Raw genomic sequence first — 18,588 nt, 5'->3', positions numbered from 1 at the left:
TGATTAATAATAAATCACTCCAATGATTTATTACAGCTCGTAGTATTTATGATAAACACTACATAAATAAAATTCAGTTGACCTTAGAGAACTCTGAGAAGACATAAAATCACTCAGTTAAAACACATCTTTATTTTTCATGAAGTATGATTTACTAGTTACTCTTTTGTCTCCCTGTTTGTGTTGGTATGATAAATACTCCTTCTTTCTTTTTTCTTTCTTTTCATACATGTAAACGAATATACATAAACCAAAGAAAAAAACATTAAAAGAATTTAAACAACGCTGCTAATTTACATCTGCATTCCAGGCCAGGTTAGATTGAAGCTTTACCATGAACAATGATGTGCAACAAAAACAAACAGCTCAGGTAGGAATACGTTAAAAGTGTCCACACACTTGATTTACCATCGGCCATTATTAGCGATGATCAATCAGGCAGCAATACACTTTTGATAATTTGACAATTTTAAAAGACTTCGTGGACGTCAGTTTGGCTCCTACACTACTTGTAGTTGCTGTGAATGTACACAGTGAAAATTGAGGATTTTCTGTCTTAATATATTACAAAACCAAAGTCATATGTATCAATTACAGATAAACAGCTCACAGATTTTTTTTATCAATGTGAAAGTACATTCTGAGATTTTCTCTTAAAATGAATATCCATACCAATCAGTGCATATGTTTCCTACAGTCATTGATCGATACCAAGAGAAGTGAACACAGTTTTGATTTGTGAACAGGTCATTCTTTTCCTTTCTTTTTTTTAAACATTCAGACTAGGAATAGACTATCTAAGCTCAGGGTCACTCTGACCTTCCTCCCCCTTCTCACTCCTTCTTTTTTCTTATTCCCGACACTATCTCTCATGGGGAGGATCATTCATCACGGTTGTCTAAACACCCCTGTCCCCGTGTGATTAGTGACCCTTTTAGGTCAGACATCATTGAAGCACATGCTAATTAAAACAGCTGTGCGTGTCAGCATATATACATACACAGATGAGGGAAGGTTTTGTATTCTTTAAACACTGCATATCGTGCTGTCTGCAGCACACTGTCAAACTAATTTCTGAGGATGCAGGTAGAAGCTCTGTCCCGAACTCCTGCTGTGGATTAGAAAAGAGTCTGATCCTGAGATGATCGTGTCTTCCCATCACGCGAGCAAATGTTTTCTTGATCTCAGAGGAGAATAGAGGATGCTAATGACAGTTAAAAGTGTGCGTGTGTGTGTGTGTGTGTGTGTGCGTGCGTGCGTACGGATGTGTAGGAGTGAATTAATGGAACAAGACAGGTCCTTCCGTTTAGCAGATAAGGTATCATTATTATCATTATTACTCATATCTCTACAAGATATGTAGACACACACACACATGCACACGCACACATTTGTCACTGCTATCAGTGCTTCGTCACGTATGAGAAAGTTATGTAAATTTTAACCTTGAATTGCATCAGAATTATTAACTGTGTGGAGTAAACTTGAAAAGCATCATTTGTTCAGTTACAATGGTGATATTTCATTTATTTGAGAGAACAAACAACATGCATCAGTCACTATAAGATGAAGACGTGGAGATTAAATTAAGAATGTAATTTATAGACATGTGTGTTTTACATGGAAACAGTTCAGACAGTACTACTGCATTCATATTAATACAGTTAGTTCCATAAGTATTTGGACAGTGAGACAATTTTGCCTCTATACACCATGACAGTGGATTTTAAATCAAATAATTAAAATTAAGATGTGATGGAAGTGCAGACTTTCACCTTTAATTCAGGGGCTGTTTGACAAAGGCAATGCATTAACTGTGTAGATGTTATAACTTTTTTTTTTTTAGTACACAACCAGTTTTGTCAGTCAACTGTAAAAATTAATTGGGCAGGCGAGGCCTGTTCCAGTGTTATTCTGAAGCTGATTCTGAGTGTTGAATGTGGATTTAGTAACTTCACTGGAATTTCAAAGATGTCAGTACAAGTAAGGGAGGCCATAGACTGAAAAAACAAACAAACAAAATCATCCGAGAGATAGCAAAAACTTCAGGAGTGACCAAACACTGACCAGCTCAGGAACACCAAAATGCCTGAAAGACCACACAAAGATTACAAAAGTAGGCGATGGCAGATTCATTTTGATGGTTAAACAAAAAAAGGAAGAAAGAAACCTTTTCAACATCAACCCAGGTTGAGAACACTCTCAAGGTGGTAGGTGGTAGGCGTCTAAGTCTACAATCAAGAGATGCCTTTTATAGCAAGATGCAAATCGCTGTTTACAGTCAAGAACAAGAAAACCTGATTAGACTTTCCCAGAAAGCATCTAAATGAACCTGCATAGCTCCACACAAAAAAAAGAATAAATCAGTCTTCGGACAGATGAAACCAAGATTAACCCATTGATGGAAAAAGAAAAGCATGGGGAGAAGAACTTATGATCTGAAGCACACCAGCATGCCTGTCACACATGGAGGCAATGTTACAGCCTGGGCATGTTGGACTGTCTTTTGAACTGACTTACAACTGTGTATTGATGATGTAACAGTTCTCAGATTCGACCAAGTGCTGCAAAAAACAGACTGCACAGTGTTTCACGGTGTAAAAGGACCCAAAGCATACTGCTAATGCAGAGTTTCTTAAGCCAGAGAAATTGGATATTCTTAAATAAACAAATCAGTACCTGATCTTAAGCCAACAGAGCATGCTTTTAAATTGCTTTTTAATTTGTTTAGATGATAGGGCGATCATGGCTCAAGAGTTGGGAGTTCGTCTTGTAATCGGACAGTCTCGGTCGTTGTGTCCTTGGGCAAGACACTTCACCTACCGCCTACTGGATTTAGCCAGAGGGGCCGATGGTGCGATATGGCAGCATCGCTTCTGTCAGTCTGCCCCAGGGCAGCTGTGGCTGCAATTGTAGCTTGCCTCTACCAGTGTGTGAATGTGAGAGTGAATGAATAGTGGAATTGTAAAGTGCTTTGAGGAAAAGCGCTATATAACTGCAATCCATTATTATTATTATTAATTCCTAAACAGTTTGTTAAACCCCTTGAATTAAAGCCAAAAGTCTACACTTCAATCACATCTTCACTCACTGATTTAAAACCCACTGCGGTGTTGTACAGAGGCAAAATTACTAAAATGCTGTCACCGCATACAATATACACAATATGCACACAATAAACACAGTAAATAATGATACTTTCACAAATTACATCCATTAGTTACATGATAATGCTGCATAAAAATACACAATACATTTCTTTATGGCTAGAAATATTTCATACAAACTTCTTCATGTTTATTTCTGGCGTTGATTTTGATTTAGACCTTTCCAGCCTGCATTAGTTTTCGCTTGATGTAGTCTTGTGAGCCTTGCATCATAGGTTCTGCATAGAGAATCTTAAGTGGAATAGTCTGCAGCAACCAGCCCTGTACACACATGCACACACACATACAAACAATACTGCAGGTCAGTCTCTTAGTGGCAGTTTTTGGCATTATGTTTGTGACTCTAAGTCTTACCAGAACTGTATGACAGATGCTTCCATTTGTTTTGTCTCCAGCGCTGACGTACTGCAGTGAATATTTTACAAAGTCTTCTGGTGAAAAAGTTATCATGTTCGTTTTTTGGAACCCAGCCATTCGAGTGGATACCCCAAATGGAGCCACTGACTGAAAACAGTGCATGACAGGGAAATATTTAGGACAAGAGGACAAGAAATAAAAGACTTTAAAGTTATAATTTAAAGAAAATAATTGCTTTCATTTCATAAAACTTGAGATGATGTCTGAGTGAGGATCAAAATACCTGGATAATGATCCCCTTATCTTTGTATTCAGCTTGTAGACCTTGAGAAAATCTTTCCACAAACACCTATAAGAATGCAAATTAAAATGTGAAGGATCATACGTCGCCTGGGCAGAGAGACTTAAAAGTGTGCCGCTGATGTGAAACTTGCCTTTGATGCAGCATACAGGGTGTACAGAGGAAATGGGATAGAAGCAATTCCAGAAGAAACATTCAATATCATCCCTTTCTCTCTATAAATACAATAAACATACAAACAGATATAAATAATTAAACAACACTTATGAGCACAACCTCAGTATTAATTAGCATGTTATGATCCATCACTTTACACATTACATCTAATGAAGAAAACATGTGTAGGAAACCTGTTCGCCATGCCTGGGAGAATAATTTTGCACATCTGGAAACAAAAGAAAATAAGTTCAGACTTGAGTCATATGAAGCAATGAAAAGCATTAACTTGTTTTAGAACAATAGAAATAATCCTTAAAAAACAGGGGTGTCAAACAAAATGCCCGGGGACCAGAACTGGGCCGGCAAAGACTCCAATCCGACCACTGGACAGCTTTAGAAAATGTAAAGGATGGCATAAAATGTGGAGTTTTAACTCTATACAAAAGTATGTAAATAACAGAAAAGTCACCATTTGTTCACTATTAACTATAAAAAATGTAAAATAAAAAAGATAATAAAAAAATAACATTTTTTGCAAATTAACAAAAACTTTGTGCTTTATAATTACAGGACCAAAACGTTGTCTGTAATTTAATTTATTACTTTATGTCGTTTTTATGTAGAAAACTGAGACATACTGCTGAAATCATACTTCCATATCTCAGGAATCTGTTTTAAACTTCTTTACAATGACAGAAAGGGGAAGTTCATTGATCTGGCCCACTTAAGATCATAGTGGGCTGTATGTGGCACTCAGGGTAAAACGACTTTGACAACCCTGCTCTACAAAATCCTTTACGTGCGCTTCCTTTACTGGCAAACCCTCTCAGATTATACTGATGATTATATACTGTCTTCATCAATAAACAATCAATATGAACTTAAATTCATTGTTTTGTAGTAACAATAAAACTATGATCTTACCTTGGCCATCGTCTTCACATTGCAGTTTATCACTTTGGTAATTGTCTGAAAACATAGATGAACATGGGTCTCAGATAATCTCTTTATTTATATCTAAAGAAATGTATTTGGAGCTAAAATGCTCTTCTAAAAACATGTTAATATAAACTGAACCCTCTGGGATTCAACATCAGGATGCTATCTGCTGGGAAGCTTACTACCAATAAAAGTAATAATTATGCAAATGGGGTCAATCCAAACAACCTATAGTTAGTCATAATGTTGTAGTGGTATTTTTTTGTTTTGTTTTTATTTATTGTACATCTGTGAAGTCGTGCACAAGGTCCTGGATCTGTTTATTATACATTTGCACACATATGCAGGTGATGCTATTATATCTGCCAAAGCCATAAAGAGAGTCATACAGAGGATGATTTTTTTAGAGCCTAATCATCAATGGCTTTTAATAAGGAACAACAAATATAAACATAATGTGCTTGTACATATACACAAAAAACTAAACACCTTTAAGTATAAGCTGCTGAGGTACTACTGACCTTGTCCAGCTCATCATACTCAAGGAATCTGCAGGGAATGAAGGAAGGCAGCATTCCTACATTGTTGACTGGGGTAGAAAAAAGCGGGGAAAATAACTGATATTATTTTCTTAAATAATTAGGGTTTTTTCCCCATTTTTTTTGTCTCTAGACACACTTCACTTTCAAACTTTACAAACCCAATTCCACAAAGTGCCTGTGTTGATTTGCAAATTTTATAAATTTGTGTTTCATTTACAGTTGAACATAGAAAAAAATATGTCGAATGTTTAAAATGACCATTTCATGAATAATATTAGCTCACTGTGAATGACATGTCTCAAAAATGTTGGAATGGTGGCAGCAAAAGGCTGTAAAAGTAAATGATACTAAAATGAAACAGCTGGAGGAATGTTTTGCGGCTAATTAGATTGATCGGTAACAGGTTGGTTGTCTTTTTTGGGGGAAATCTTTGCATGTTCCAGCAAAATATTGATCAACTCGATTCTGCATCAACTACAACTGCATTGTCTGGGTGCTGAACAGGCCTGCCGATCTTCCATAACTTTCACCAAAAATATGACAAAGGAGACACAGGGCTGTTGAGCAGCTAGAATCCTATATTGGACAAAACATGGAACAACATTCATCTCCCAAAATTCCACAATCTGTAAATCCAGCAGATTTACAAATTGTTCTTAAAAGAAGAGGGGCTGCTACACGGGTCTGTCCCAGCTTAGTGCTTAAAAGCTAATGTTTTTCTTAAAATGGTGTTTTAAAAATGAAGATGTTTTGTTGTAAATAAAATATGGGCTCATGAGATTTGCAAATCATTGGATTGTGTTTCTATTTACGCAGCATGCCATCTTTTTTGGAACTGGATTTTCCATGGAGGCACAAATAAAAGCTCACCTAAAACTCCTATGTTGAGGTCCTTCAGTTGCTCTTCAATTTCACTAAAGATATTTTCTTTGGTAAAATCTGTTACTATCACTTTCACCCTCTGCCCCGTGGCTTCTCCTGTGAACAATGAAAAGACAAATATTGTGCGCTGCTTGCCTGGATCAACAGCATATTAGCAGATATCATACATTTTAGGAAGCAAAGAAAATAAAACATGCACATAGATACCTATCTCTTTAGCCACTTGATCCAGTTTTGCTTTGGTTCTGCTCATGACTACAATGTTCATTCCCCGCTGAGCTAGCTGAGATGCAATAGCGACAGTGGAAAAGTACATATGAAAACACAGTTACACAGCAAAAAGTAGCAAGTGTGCCTCAAAGGAACAGTAGTTTAACTATGGTGTGCTCATTTCAAATTATTATACATATAAGTATTTGCTAAAATATAAAAAGATATTATGTACAGTATGTGTATTAGTTTTGTTTTATGAGAACACAAGCAGAGTCACTTACTGCAAATGCATATGCTCTCCCTATTCCTTCTGAAGAACCAGTCACTACTGAAAGGAGGATGGAGAGACTGGAAATTACAAACAAATCCCTCATCAAATCTCCTGCAGTTTCCATTCTGACCACTAGAGGCACTGTACTGCACAGAACAGTACAGTAATGCACTGCCTTACCCATCTTCCTCTGCTTTCAGCCAAATCCCAAAATTGTTTTATTATTTGTTTACATTAGTTTAATCCTCACTCCATTCTGTTCGTACAAACTGTGCTAAAACAGCATGTTCCCCTGGTGTGATAAAGAACTGATGGGAACTGCTTGTTTCTGAGTAATCACTGCTCTCCCATTTCCTCCTGACCCTTATTACAAAGATCACAGGCTGTTTTCATCACCGTTTTCAGGCCTAAATGAGCATTCATATCTAATTAGGTTTTACAGCACTGAGAAAATTGTGTAAAGCCATTAAAACATTAAAAAGATCCCATGGTTTGATGTGTTGTTAGCGCAGGGGGGGAAATGAGTAATGTGACACTGCCTATTAACTACTGAAACAGAAACTGAAATTAAGCCTCCGTTTTAATTTGTTCAGCTGAACAAATAAATTGAATTCACAGTTTATTTCTGCTCTTTTACTACTTAATTAGGAAAGTATCAAATGGCAAAGAAACCTCACATTGAGCCTCGGTTTTATGAAATGCAAACCGCCACAAGTTTTGTCATTTATATTTCTTCTTTAGTGAAAACCACAGTATACACAAACAGGCAGCAGTATGTTCAAATAGGGCTTTCCCATGTAGATATACACACTCAACTATATATATATATATATATATATATATATATATATATATAAATACAACTAATTATATAAACTTAAGAACTACATTCAAGACAATGAAACAGTGAAAATAACCAAACTGAGCATGTGTGGTGAGGTTATGTGATGAGAAGTGGACGTTTTGATTTTAATATATGGTGCTCATGTTAAACATGATCAAAGTTTTAAATAATATAGTCAACATAAGTAAAAGTTACCGCAGTGAACCAAAAGCTCAAGTTTCAGACTGCTCTAAATGCTCTAAGCCAGGAGTGTCAAACACAAGGCTTGGGGACCAGAATTGGCCCAGCAAAAACTGCAATCTGGCCCACTGGATAGCATTGGAAATTTTAGTTTTTTCAAATAAGTTTTATAATGTTTCCTGTTGATAAAGACGTCCCCCATGTCTATTTATCCTGCACCAAATAATTAAGTATTAAATACACAATTAGATGACAGAAAAACTCCTGTCTTTTTTTTTTTTTTACTATCATCTATAATACAAATTTCTGTTGTTAAACTTCCTTAGACTGACAGAAATGGGAGTTTCTTTGTACCAGCCCACTTATGGTAAGTTCAAAGTGAGTTGTGTGTGATTCTCAATGTTTGCATGGAGCAATCAGTACAAAACAAACAAAAAACTCGAAAAGAGTGTGGTCTTAAAGGGAGAGGCACTAAAACTGTGATCATCTGCACTATGCCCCATGAGAAGATAAATAAGGATTATTACTCTAACATTAGTAAACACATCCGCTTTATAAAAGAACATCAACTAAGCACACACAAGCACAAAATCCATTTAGTGATTATCTGGAAAGAAAACTATAAATGCTCAGGCAAATGGTCCTAACAGGTATTCAGTTTCTTTTATTTATTGTTATTTTTTTAAGCCCACCGTTTTCTGCTTGATCATAAAAATTATACTATTCATCTATCCATCCATCCATCTTCTGTTTATCCGGGGCTGGGTTGCGGGCAGCAGCCTAACCAGAGAAGCCCAGCAATCGCTCTCCCTGGCTACCTCCTCCAGCTTATCCGGAAAACACCAAGGCGTTCCCATGCCAGCCCGAGAGATATACAGTGGCTTGCAAAAGTATTCGGCCCCCTTGAACTTTTCCACATTTTGTCACATTACAGCCACAAACATGAATCAATCTTATTGGAATTCCACGTGAAAGACCAATACAAAGTGGTGTACACGTGAGAAGTGGAACGAAAATCATACATGATTCCAAACATTTTTTACAAATAAATAACTGCAAAGTGGGGTGTGCGTAATTATTCAGCCTCCTGAATACTTTGTAGAACCACCTTTTGCTGCAATTACAGCTGCCAGTCTTTTAGGGTATGTCTCTACCAGCTTTGCACATCTAGAGACTGAAATTCTTGCCCATTCTTCTTTGCAAAACAGCCCCAGCTCAGTCAGATTAGATGGACAGCGTTTGTGAACAGCAGTTTTCAGATCTTGCCACAGATTCTCGATTGGATTTAGATCTGGACTTTGACTGGGCCATTGTAGCACATGAATATGTTTTGTTTTAAACCATTTCATTGTTGCCCTGGCTTTATGTTTAGGGTCATTGTCCTGCTGGAAGATGAACCTCCGCTCCAGTCTCAAGTCTTTTGCAGACTCCAAGAGGTTTTCTTCCAAGATTGCCCTGTATTTGGCTCCATCCATCTTCCCATCAACTCTGACCAGCTTCCCTGTCCCTGCTGAAGAGAAGCACCCCCAGAGCACGATGCTGCCACCACCATATTTGACAGACAGATTCCCCCACCTGAGCTGTAGATCTCTGCAGCTCGTCCAGAGTCACCATGGGCCTCTTGGCTGCATTTCTGATCAGTGCTCTCCTTGTTCGGCCTGTGAGTTTAGGTGGACGGCCGTGTCTTGGTAGGTTTACAGTTGTGCCATACTCCTTCCATTTCTGAATGATCGCTTGAACAGTGCTCTGTGGGATGTTTAAGGCTTGGGAAACCCTTTTGTAGCCTAAGCCTCCTTTAAATTTCTCAATAACTTTATCCCTGACCTGTCTGGTGTGTTCTTTGGACTTCATGGTGTTGTTGCTCCCAACATTATCTTAGATAACCTCTGAGGCTGTCACAGAGCAGCTGTACTGACATTATATTACACACAGCTGCACTCTATTTAGTCATTAGCACTCATCAGGCAATGTCTATGGGCAACTGACTGCACTCAGACCAAAGGGGGCTGAATAATTACGCACACCTCACTTTGCAGTTATTTATTTGTAAAAAATGTTTGGAATCATGTATGATTTTCGTTCCACTTCTCACGTGTACACCACTTTGTAGTGGTCTTTCACGTGGAATTCCAATAAAATTGATTCATGTTTGTGGCTGTAATGTGACAACATGTGGAAAAGTTCAAGGGGGCCAAATACTTTTGCAAGCCACTGTAATCTCTCCAGCGTGTCCTGTGTCTGCTCCAGGGCCTGCCCCCGATGGGACATGCCCGGAACACCTCACCCAGGAGGCAATATTATTTATATAGCGCCAAATCTCAACAATATAAAGGCACTTTATATTGTAAAGAAAACAGAGAAAACCCCAATAATCATACGAAATGACCCCTTACGAGCAGGCATTTTGGCAACAGTGGGAAGGAAAAACTCCCTTTTAACATTAAGAAACCTCCAACAGAACCAGGCTCAGGGAGGGGCAGCCAAAGACAGGACAAAGACATGCTGTTGAAGAGAGTCAGAGAATAATAATAACTAATAATTAATACAGAGGGGTGTATAAACACATAGTGAATTTAAAAATGTGACTGAAGAAGAAACAATGCATCATGGGAATCCCCCAGCAGCCTAGATCTATTGCAGCATAACTAACAGAGGATTCAGAGTCACCTGATCCAGTCCTAACTATATGCTTTATCAAAAAAGGAACGTCTTAAGCCTAATCTTAAAAGTACAGAGACTGTCTGTCCCCTAAATTCAAACTCGAAGCTGGTTCCACAGAAGACAGACTTGAAAGCTAAAGGCTCTGCCTCCTATTCTACTTTTGAATACTCTAGGAACCACAAGCAAGCCCGCAGTCCTAGAGCGAAATGCTGTAATGGAGGTGACATGGTACTATAAGGTCATTAAGATAAGATGGGGCCTGATTATTCAAGACCTTGTATGTGAGGAGTACATACAAATATAAATTCGATTCTGGATTTACTGGTGAGTCATTGAAGAAAAGCCACTACATTAGAAACATGCTCTCTCTTTCTTACTATAGCTGCAAATTAGAACAATTAACTTTTCACATAGTAACAAGGTTTTATAATGCTATAACACCCCCAAAAGAATAAAAATAGTGTTATATTGTTCACTTGGTAGAGTGGCAAAAATAGGCTGCCTTAGTCAATGTCCTTTTATTTTGTCTGCAGAAACTGAGTTACTGTTATTTAAGTTTACACAAACTTTATCTAGACTAACCTCAAATCTGGTGTTTTAATATTCCTTGATTACTTAAAGATTTTTAATTCAATTGTAACAAATCTGAAATACACTATGTATGTTGTTTTTTTGTTTTTTGTTTTTTTCCCTCCACCAAAATACAATGGAGGTGAAAGGAGAGCATTTATTTAAAATACTTGCCAATGGACAGGAACCATTTGAATAACCCCTATGAAAACATAAACTATGTGAAATACAGATTGTCCTGTATTATGATTATTAAAGAAGAAACATGATGTACCCAAAAAGCTGATTCTCTTCATCTGGACGTAGTATTTTCAGTGTGATTTCTTCAGTCTCAACTGCCTGCAAGTTTTTCCAACCTTATAAACAGCACATTTGCGTAATGGCTTAAGCTAGCACTACTGGCAAAAAAATGGGCTGTGAGATCAGTTTCTTGATCATTAAGATGCAAATTGTAATGGGCTTTATTTACATGAGGTGATAATACAGACAGAACAGAGATGGGATGGACGGAAACTAAGAACAAACCTAAACTGGGACAATCTAACGAACAAATATGAAACCATAACACACAGGAAAAAAAAAAAATACACACAGAGGAAAACGCAGAATGGCAAACAGGAGGGCTGAACCTAACTGACCTGATGAGACAGGGGAAACGTGAGCTGAACACACTGACATAAGACACGGACCTTCACAATAAAACAGAAAATACACAGAGACGCAGACTGGGGGGAAGAGAGAACACTGAGGAGCACGAGGGAGAGCACAGACATGACGGCCTAGGGAAACATGGAATAGAACACGAGGAGGGGAAAACAAGGCACCAGAACTCCAGTACACAGAGGGAGACAAAGGGGGTAAAGACACGAGGGGAAATCCAAACTGAACAACTAAGGACCCATAGACTAACTCCTTAGAGTAACAAATGAACTTAATACCGAAAAAAAAAAAGGGGGGGGGGGCGCTGGGTCATATAAGGGTGGAAAATTTTGCAGTCAGCTGATACTGAAGAAATCATACTGAAAACGCTACATCCAGGAACAGAATCAACCTTTTGGGATTTCCTTACCTGGATGCATCAAGACATTACAAGATGCAATACATAATTTCAGCATATTTTTATGCAGGACCTCCGCAAAACTATACTGCACTGATGCTTCTTAAAATTAAAAGAAAAACAAAGAAAGCCATCTCGGATGGATGGATTAGGGAAGGTTTTTTTCAGCTCATTCACAAGGGGTCGCCATAGCAAGTAGGTCCCCATGCTTGATTTGGCAGAGTATCTACACCAGATATTTTTACTGATGCAATAGCAAAGGACTTGCCAGACAGTTGCTACAAGTAAGCTGCACTGTAGGGAAATTGTTCCACTGAGGTTATAGTATTTGTAATATTTGTGCAAAGTTGTCATTTATGTTCATAAGCTGACTTACTACAGTTGTCTGATTCTTGTTAATCCACATGAATTTTAATATTTTGGGGCAAACTAGCAGAGCAGATCACTTGTTTTCTTGATTTGTTGATGTATGTCTATATCTGTACTATCAACATGAACTGAACGGGTTCAGTTGATTCTGAGAAATTCTTTGTAGTATTTCATCCATAAAAACAATTTTCGCTTGGGGAAATACTTTGTTTTTCCGACCATAAAAACAGTCGCACATTTAGAATGAGCATGTTTCTTCTAAATGAGCCAACTTGGAGATGGACTTTTATTGGTCTTCCTGTGCAGAAATGTTCAGCTAAAAGGATGTCCTTTTGCACGCCCATAACACAATGAGAGGATTAAACACCTCTGTTGACACTGCAGCACTGGAAGGGCTGGAAGTCATGAGGAAAGAATAACATCTCAGCTACCCTTTGCTGGTCTACACCATAATATTTCAAGAGAAAGCTTCTAAATGACATGTACTGCAACAAAAATGACAGACAGCTACACTAGAGCTTCACCCCTGGTCCTTTAGTGCATTACTTCAATAGATTATTAAAGATGCCTAACCCAAGAACAACTTATTGTCCCTTCACAATTTAATTATAGTCCACCTTTTTGCAGATTGCAGCATCTGTGATTCATGATTTCCACTGTTACTCAAACCTGAGCCATTCACAGGAAAATCACTCTTCTGTGTCATTTCCTTCAAATAACTTAAATAAAAAAATATTGTGGCAAGCTCAGACAAGTAGGAGACAAAGACTTCTGTATTCAATTTGCTATCCGGTCGTTAAGTCTGACGTCACTAGCCGTGTCTGGGCCTAAACTCCGCTGCAGGTCCATATATCAAATGATCACTATGGCATTACTGAGCGTTGAAAAACTGTCTAAAGTCTTTCATCTTTAATAAAATGATCAGCGTTCTGCTCTACCAGGTGTAACAATTGAGTTTAACATCCAGGTATCCATGAAAACGGAATTTATGACATTTAACAGAGTTAGAAGTTAGCAGGAAGTTAGCGCGCTAGCTTCTATCTAAATACAATATAGCATGTCCTGACTGCAGGGTTTTGGAAACAAATTCAAACGTACAGCTTTGTTATCACTTCCAATAAAAATGAAGACAGAAAACTAAACAGCAGTGACGTTTGTAGGGTTACTGAAGTTGGGCTAGCTGGTTTATAATGATGTGCTACGTGACCGCTAGCAACACAACTATGTTAGCATAATATAAACAAGCTAACTTTTTTTCTACTGATAAAAGTTAACGTGAGTGTTCTCGGTGGTCAGGAACAAATGTAATCGCATGGCAGGATGCTGTAAAAGGACCAAACTCCAGCCAGGGGAACAACTCAGATAATACATCCAGGGTTAGTCATTCATATACTGCTGCATGGGCGGGGCTGTAGTTACATCCTAAGGTTTTAAAAACTGAGCTTAAATAAATAATTAGCGGTAATAAAAGCCGAGAGAGGTCAACAGTGATCACTGACTGTTTTAGGAGCTTTTTGAGATTAAATAAAAGAAAATACATAATATTAAACATGTTAACAACACAAAAGCCATATTAAACGCAGAGTACTTTAGGCCCGGAAGTAGGAATCGTTACGTCATCAATTAACGACTGGATTCTTGCATTAGCTGTGATACTAAACTACAGAGAGCACAGCCTTTAATTAGGATCGCTCCGTCATACGCCACAGCAGTGAGAGGTGGTAAACGGACACAGCAGTCTAACTCACGGTGCTCCGCTGGCCACACCAAACACAGAATACACAGCGGCTGTAATTTTACACACTAACACAAAAATGGCAAATCAACACCTGATAACTGTAATTGCCATTATAACAATACAACTTAGAACACGTTAACATCAGATATACGTGTTCTAAATTGTCCTCTAGCCAGCGGCCCTTTCCCCTAGCCCACTACAATATATTTAAAATCTATTTGTGATATTTAATGAAAAATATGAAACAACATTTTCATAAATTAAAAGGGTCCTTAGCTGGTAATGTTCTTTGAAGAACCATAGAGTCTTTAAAAAGAACCATTTAAGAACCATTATTTTTCTGAGAGTGAAGAAACACAGCATTATGTAGTTATATAACATTTGGTTATAATAAAAAAAATTGGATTCCTCTGTGACAAACTGAATAAAATCAACATGCCCAAAATAATTTGAAACCAGACATGACTGTGACATTCTCCTTTATGCAAATGAGCTCTGTGAACTGCAGCAGCCTGTGGAGGCTTCTCTTCAAAGACAAATGTGCTGTTGTGTGAGAGTGATGCAGCAAGAAAGACTGTCATTTAAAAGCCAGCAGGATAGTAAAACTGTAAGCCAACTTAAGACATTTTCCAATATTAAATTAATGTTGAGCCTATGCACTCAACAAGGGCAACAAGGGAATAGAAAGTCTATTTGTCCCCATTGTTAACAGTGTTTCTAAGTGCCATGTTTATCCACTTTATACAAAAACTGTGTGGTCTCACAAAGCTCGCCACAGTTACTTCACTTTAATATGTGACAGGGGGTTCATTGTACTCTATTGTCAGAGTTGAATAGCTTGCCATCACCAATGTGTGAATGTGTGTGTGAATGGGTGGGTGACTGGATGTGTAAAGCGCTATACAAATACAGGCCAAATCAAATAACATAAATGTGATTTAAGGGCAGAATTTCATCTTTAATTCAAGTGGTTTAACAAAACTTTTAGGAATTACAGTCGTCATTGTGCATTGTTCCCTGTGTTTAGAAACTCAAAAAGCTGGACAAACTAAGATCATAAGTTATATTGAAATCTTGTGGACATCACCAGATGTTAATGCTTTGCTCAGGCCTTAACTGCAACTACATTCAGTTTGCTTTTCTCGCTACCTTCAGATTTTATTTTCAGTAACTAAAAAACATGCTCTATTTGACTAATATCAAATGAATTATTTGTCTATTGAAGAGTATCCCATCACTTTGGCTTGAGAAACTCTTGGGTTGCTTTAGCAACATGCTTTGGGTCATTATCTATTTGCACTGCCTGATAGGTTATGCAGCACATGGCTGAATCTGATCAGAGCATATAGCCCTGCACACTAAATAATTCATCCTTCTACATTTATCAGTCACATTATCAGTAAACAATAGTGATTCACTCACAATTAGAACCATACACACACATGTCGTAATAATGCCCCTACCATCTTTGTCAGATAAGGTGGTATGCTTCAAATCACGAGCAGTTTCCCTTGCTATCGTTCTGGTACATGTTAAGTTGAGTTTCATCTATCTGGTTTGCAGGCTCTGCTAGATGTTTTTGGCCTTACTGTTTCTGAGTATGACCAGTGATTTGCATCTCGGTGTAAACCCTCTGTAATTACATTCATGAAAGCATCTCTTGATTGTACCTCTTGATGATGATTCACCTACCACCTTAAAAGTGTTCTTACCTTGATTAGATGTTGTGTTTGGGTGCTGCTGAGCTCCTGCATTTTTAGTGTCTCTCTGGCAAGCTTGTTTTGGTTGTTCAGCCTAGTGATTCCCTCCTTCACTTGTACTGACATCTTATTGGTGGACAGCTACCAAATACAAGTACAGCACTTATATTTGAAAAGCCCACATCTCTTATCTGCCTAATTATTATGAAATAAAAAAAGAAAATGCCTCACCTGATAGTGAAATAGTCAATTGTCCTAATTATTTGTGAGCTTCTAAAAAATGGGGCATTACCATTTGAGTAAGTTATTCTTTGTTATCAATAGATCCATGCACATGCACAACACCGCTTAGGCTTCTTGAAACTAAAAACGTTTAAAAGGTCTGAAGAGGGATACAAATGGGGCTTTCCAATTATTGGGAGAAATAATTGGAGAGGGGTGTCATTTATGCAGCCTAGGACATGCTGTTCAGATGTTATTCCTCTGTGCCGGAATGGAATGAAAGTGGGAAGGAGAGTGGGCTTTGGGAAGAAAAGCAAGATCAGCCCAGTGTTTTTATCAGGCTTCTTTGAGCACTGTGAGAGAATAACCCCTTCAGAAGATGCCAAAGCAAACCTTTTGAGTGAATGAAACTGCTTCTGGACCTGCAGAGGAATGTCACAAGGAGAGTGACAAGAGAGCCAGTATTTGCTCATTTCCTCAGCCGCCTTTAAGTTGAGTCTATTCTGTAGTTTCATTTGGAGTGTTTCAGTTAGATTTGTTGTACCCACTTCGAATGTAAAAGCTTCCTGCTTATTATTCTTAATCCTGTATATCCACTCACTACAAAAACACTTCAGGGTAAAATGTTTTGGGAAAACACTGAAAAAGATGATTGGTTTAAATCAAACCTTCAACAGTAATTTGCCGTTTTCAACCCGAAGGTTTGGCTTTACTTGTCTGTTCTTGAAATCTGAAAATGTTTTTCCTATTCTTAATTAGAAACAGTTTGCATATATAATTTGCATATCATAATTTGCACTTTAACAGCCCTTTTTACACAACTACATGCCAATCTAAATTATTACAAGTTTGAAAATTAATGGAATAGGGTGCATTTTGTCAGTGAGCCTGTCACTGCATGTAATTGTGTATAAAATAAATTTAGTTGTTATATTTTCTTTACATTTTTCGGAAGAGTAGGATATAGTGTGGTAAGGTAGAGGAATATTTCTGACTCCCTGTACTGTACCAAATTCTTGCTGTTAAACTAGTCACACAGGTATGACTTGTCGTTATGCAGCTTTTTTCCAATGTCAACTATGATGACGCAGATCATTTTGCTCATCTCAGAATGGATGTTATGTGAAAAACATGCAGTTTATGCTTGATGTTCCATACATTTTGATATTGAATTTGAATTGTGTTTTCTGTACATATATCAGCTGCCCTGCAAGTATATAAAAAAAGAAGTATTTTAAGTGTTGGGACTTGCCTCTTTTGGGTATATCAGCACACAAGCGCAATCTTGTGTAACAATGAAATGTTAAAACAAGTTTGGGCAGGGGACTCACCCTATTGTGACCTACTAAATGCACTTTTACACACAAGTTGATCAACTAAATCACTTTCACTGCTTAGTGTTCATGGCACTTGCAGATTCTGTTCTAATTTCATACAGTATACACATAAATGTAGTGTTGTATCACAAAACGTGACACCTGTGTTGGCTTGATACTACATAACCTACTGAAGTTCCAGGATTTATTTATCATAGCATGACCTACTGAAGATTGTATGGTATTCATTACACATGGCACAGACACGCACAGCACAAACGCATACATGTGGACATGCATAAACATGCTGCTCACCTGCCCACTCTCCCATTGAGGTGAAGAAGGTTTTTGGCAGTGGAAACCACAGTTTTGGAAAAAGCATCCTACTGAAAAGCAGTAGCCTCACTCCATAGTACACCACAACTCCAGTACCAAGAGAAATGAAAAAGAGTTCCATGAAATCCATGCTTCTCTGGTACAGAAGGCTCAGGAGTCAAGCGTCTGTGAGTCTGTGAGAGAAACGTTTTTGTTCAGCGGGAAAGACTGACACAAAGAGGGAACGAGGAACAGGACCCTCCCATTTAAAGAACATCTCAATATACGCACAGACAGTCAGACAGTCACACACACACACACACACACACACGCACACACACATGCACACACACACACACACACACACACACACACACACACACACACACACACAAACTTAGGCTGGTAGGTATGGAAGAGTGCTAAATGTGTAATTAAATCTGATCATGTTCCGAGCAGCTGCATTTCTGTCTGCCTTTCACTTTGCTGCTGGAACACGTGAATTTCCCAACGAGGGACAATAAAGGATATTTCTCTTCTATTCTATTTGTATCAACAAATCCATTGTTTGTCAAAAGTGATCATCTTTCTTGTCGTTATAATGTCTAGAAAGCTTTTTTCTTGACATGTATACCATAATTGTAGGTTATGCGAGCTAATGCACAGCCTTCAGTTTAATGGCAAAATGCCACCGAAATTCAAACGAAGACTGATAGGGATTAGTGTCTCTATGATTTACAGTTAGATAACTGTGTGGAAAAACATGTTCTGCAAGTCACCTGACA

The 18,588-nt window shown here is 37.9% G+C and overlaps 1 protein-coding gene across 4 annotated transcripts; it reads right to left on the bottom strand.

Annotated features, from left to right (window-relative positions):
- Window positions 1-129: 129 nt before the first annotated feature.
- On the bottom strand, window positions 130-18,210 carry hsd17b3 (hydroxysteroid (17-beta) dehydrogenase 3). Of its 4 annotated transcripts, XM_085181591.1 has the most exons (11): window positions 17,804-18,204; window positions 6,842-6,888; window positions 6,555-6,630; window positions 6,336-6,443; window positions 5,445-5,512; window positions 4,909-4,953; window positions 4,176-4,210; window positions 3,959-4,040; window positions 3,808-3,873; window positions 3,522-3,671; window positions 130-3,428 (listed from the first exon to the last, which is right to left on the bottom strand). In XM_085181591.1, the coding sequence occupies exons 1-11, from the start codon at window positions 17,952-17,954 to the stop codon at window positions 3,321-3,323; spliced, it is 936 nt and encodes a 311-aa protein (XP_085037717.1). In that variant the 5' UTR covers window positions 17,955-18,204; the 3' UTR covers window positions 130-3,320. The 4 variants fall into 4 exon arrangements, with proteins under 4 accessions (XP_085037717.1, XP_085037715.1, XP_085037718.1 ...); XM_085181589.1 differs by having other exon boundaries at window positions 130-3,671; window positions 17,804-18,210; XM_085181592.1 differs by lacking the exon at window positions 17,804-18,204 and adding an exon at window positions 15,963-17,696 and having other exon boundaries at window positions 130-3,671.
- Window positions 18,211-18,588: the final 378 nt, after the last annotated feature.

This window comes from Neolamprologus multifasciatus, chromosome 12 (assembly GCF_963576455.1).
Source record: "Neolamprologus multifasciatus chromosome 12, fNeoMul1.2, whole genome shotgun sequence".
Taxonomy (NCBI): Eukaryota; Metazoa; Chordata; class Actinopteri; order Cichliformes; family Cichlidae; genus Neolamprologus; species Neolamprologus multifasciatus.
Note: the sequence above shows the minus strand (reverse complement) of the source record. Positions and strands in the feature narration are given on the sequence as shown.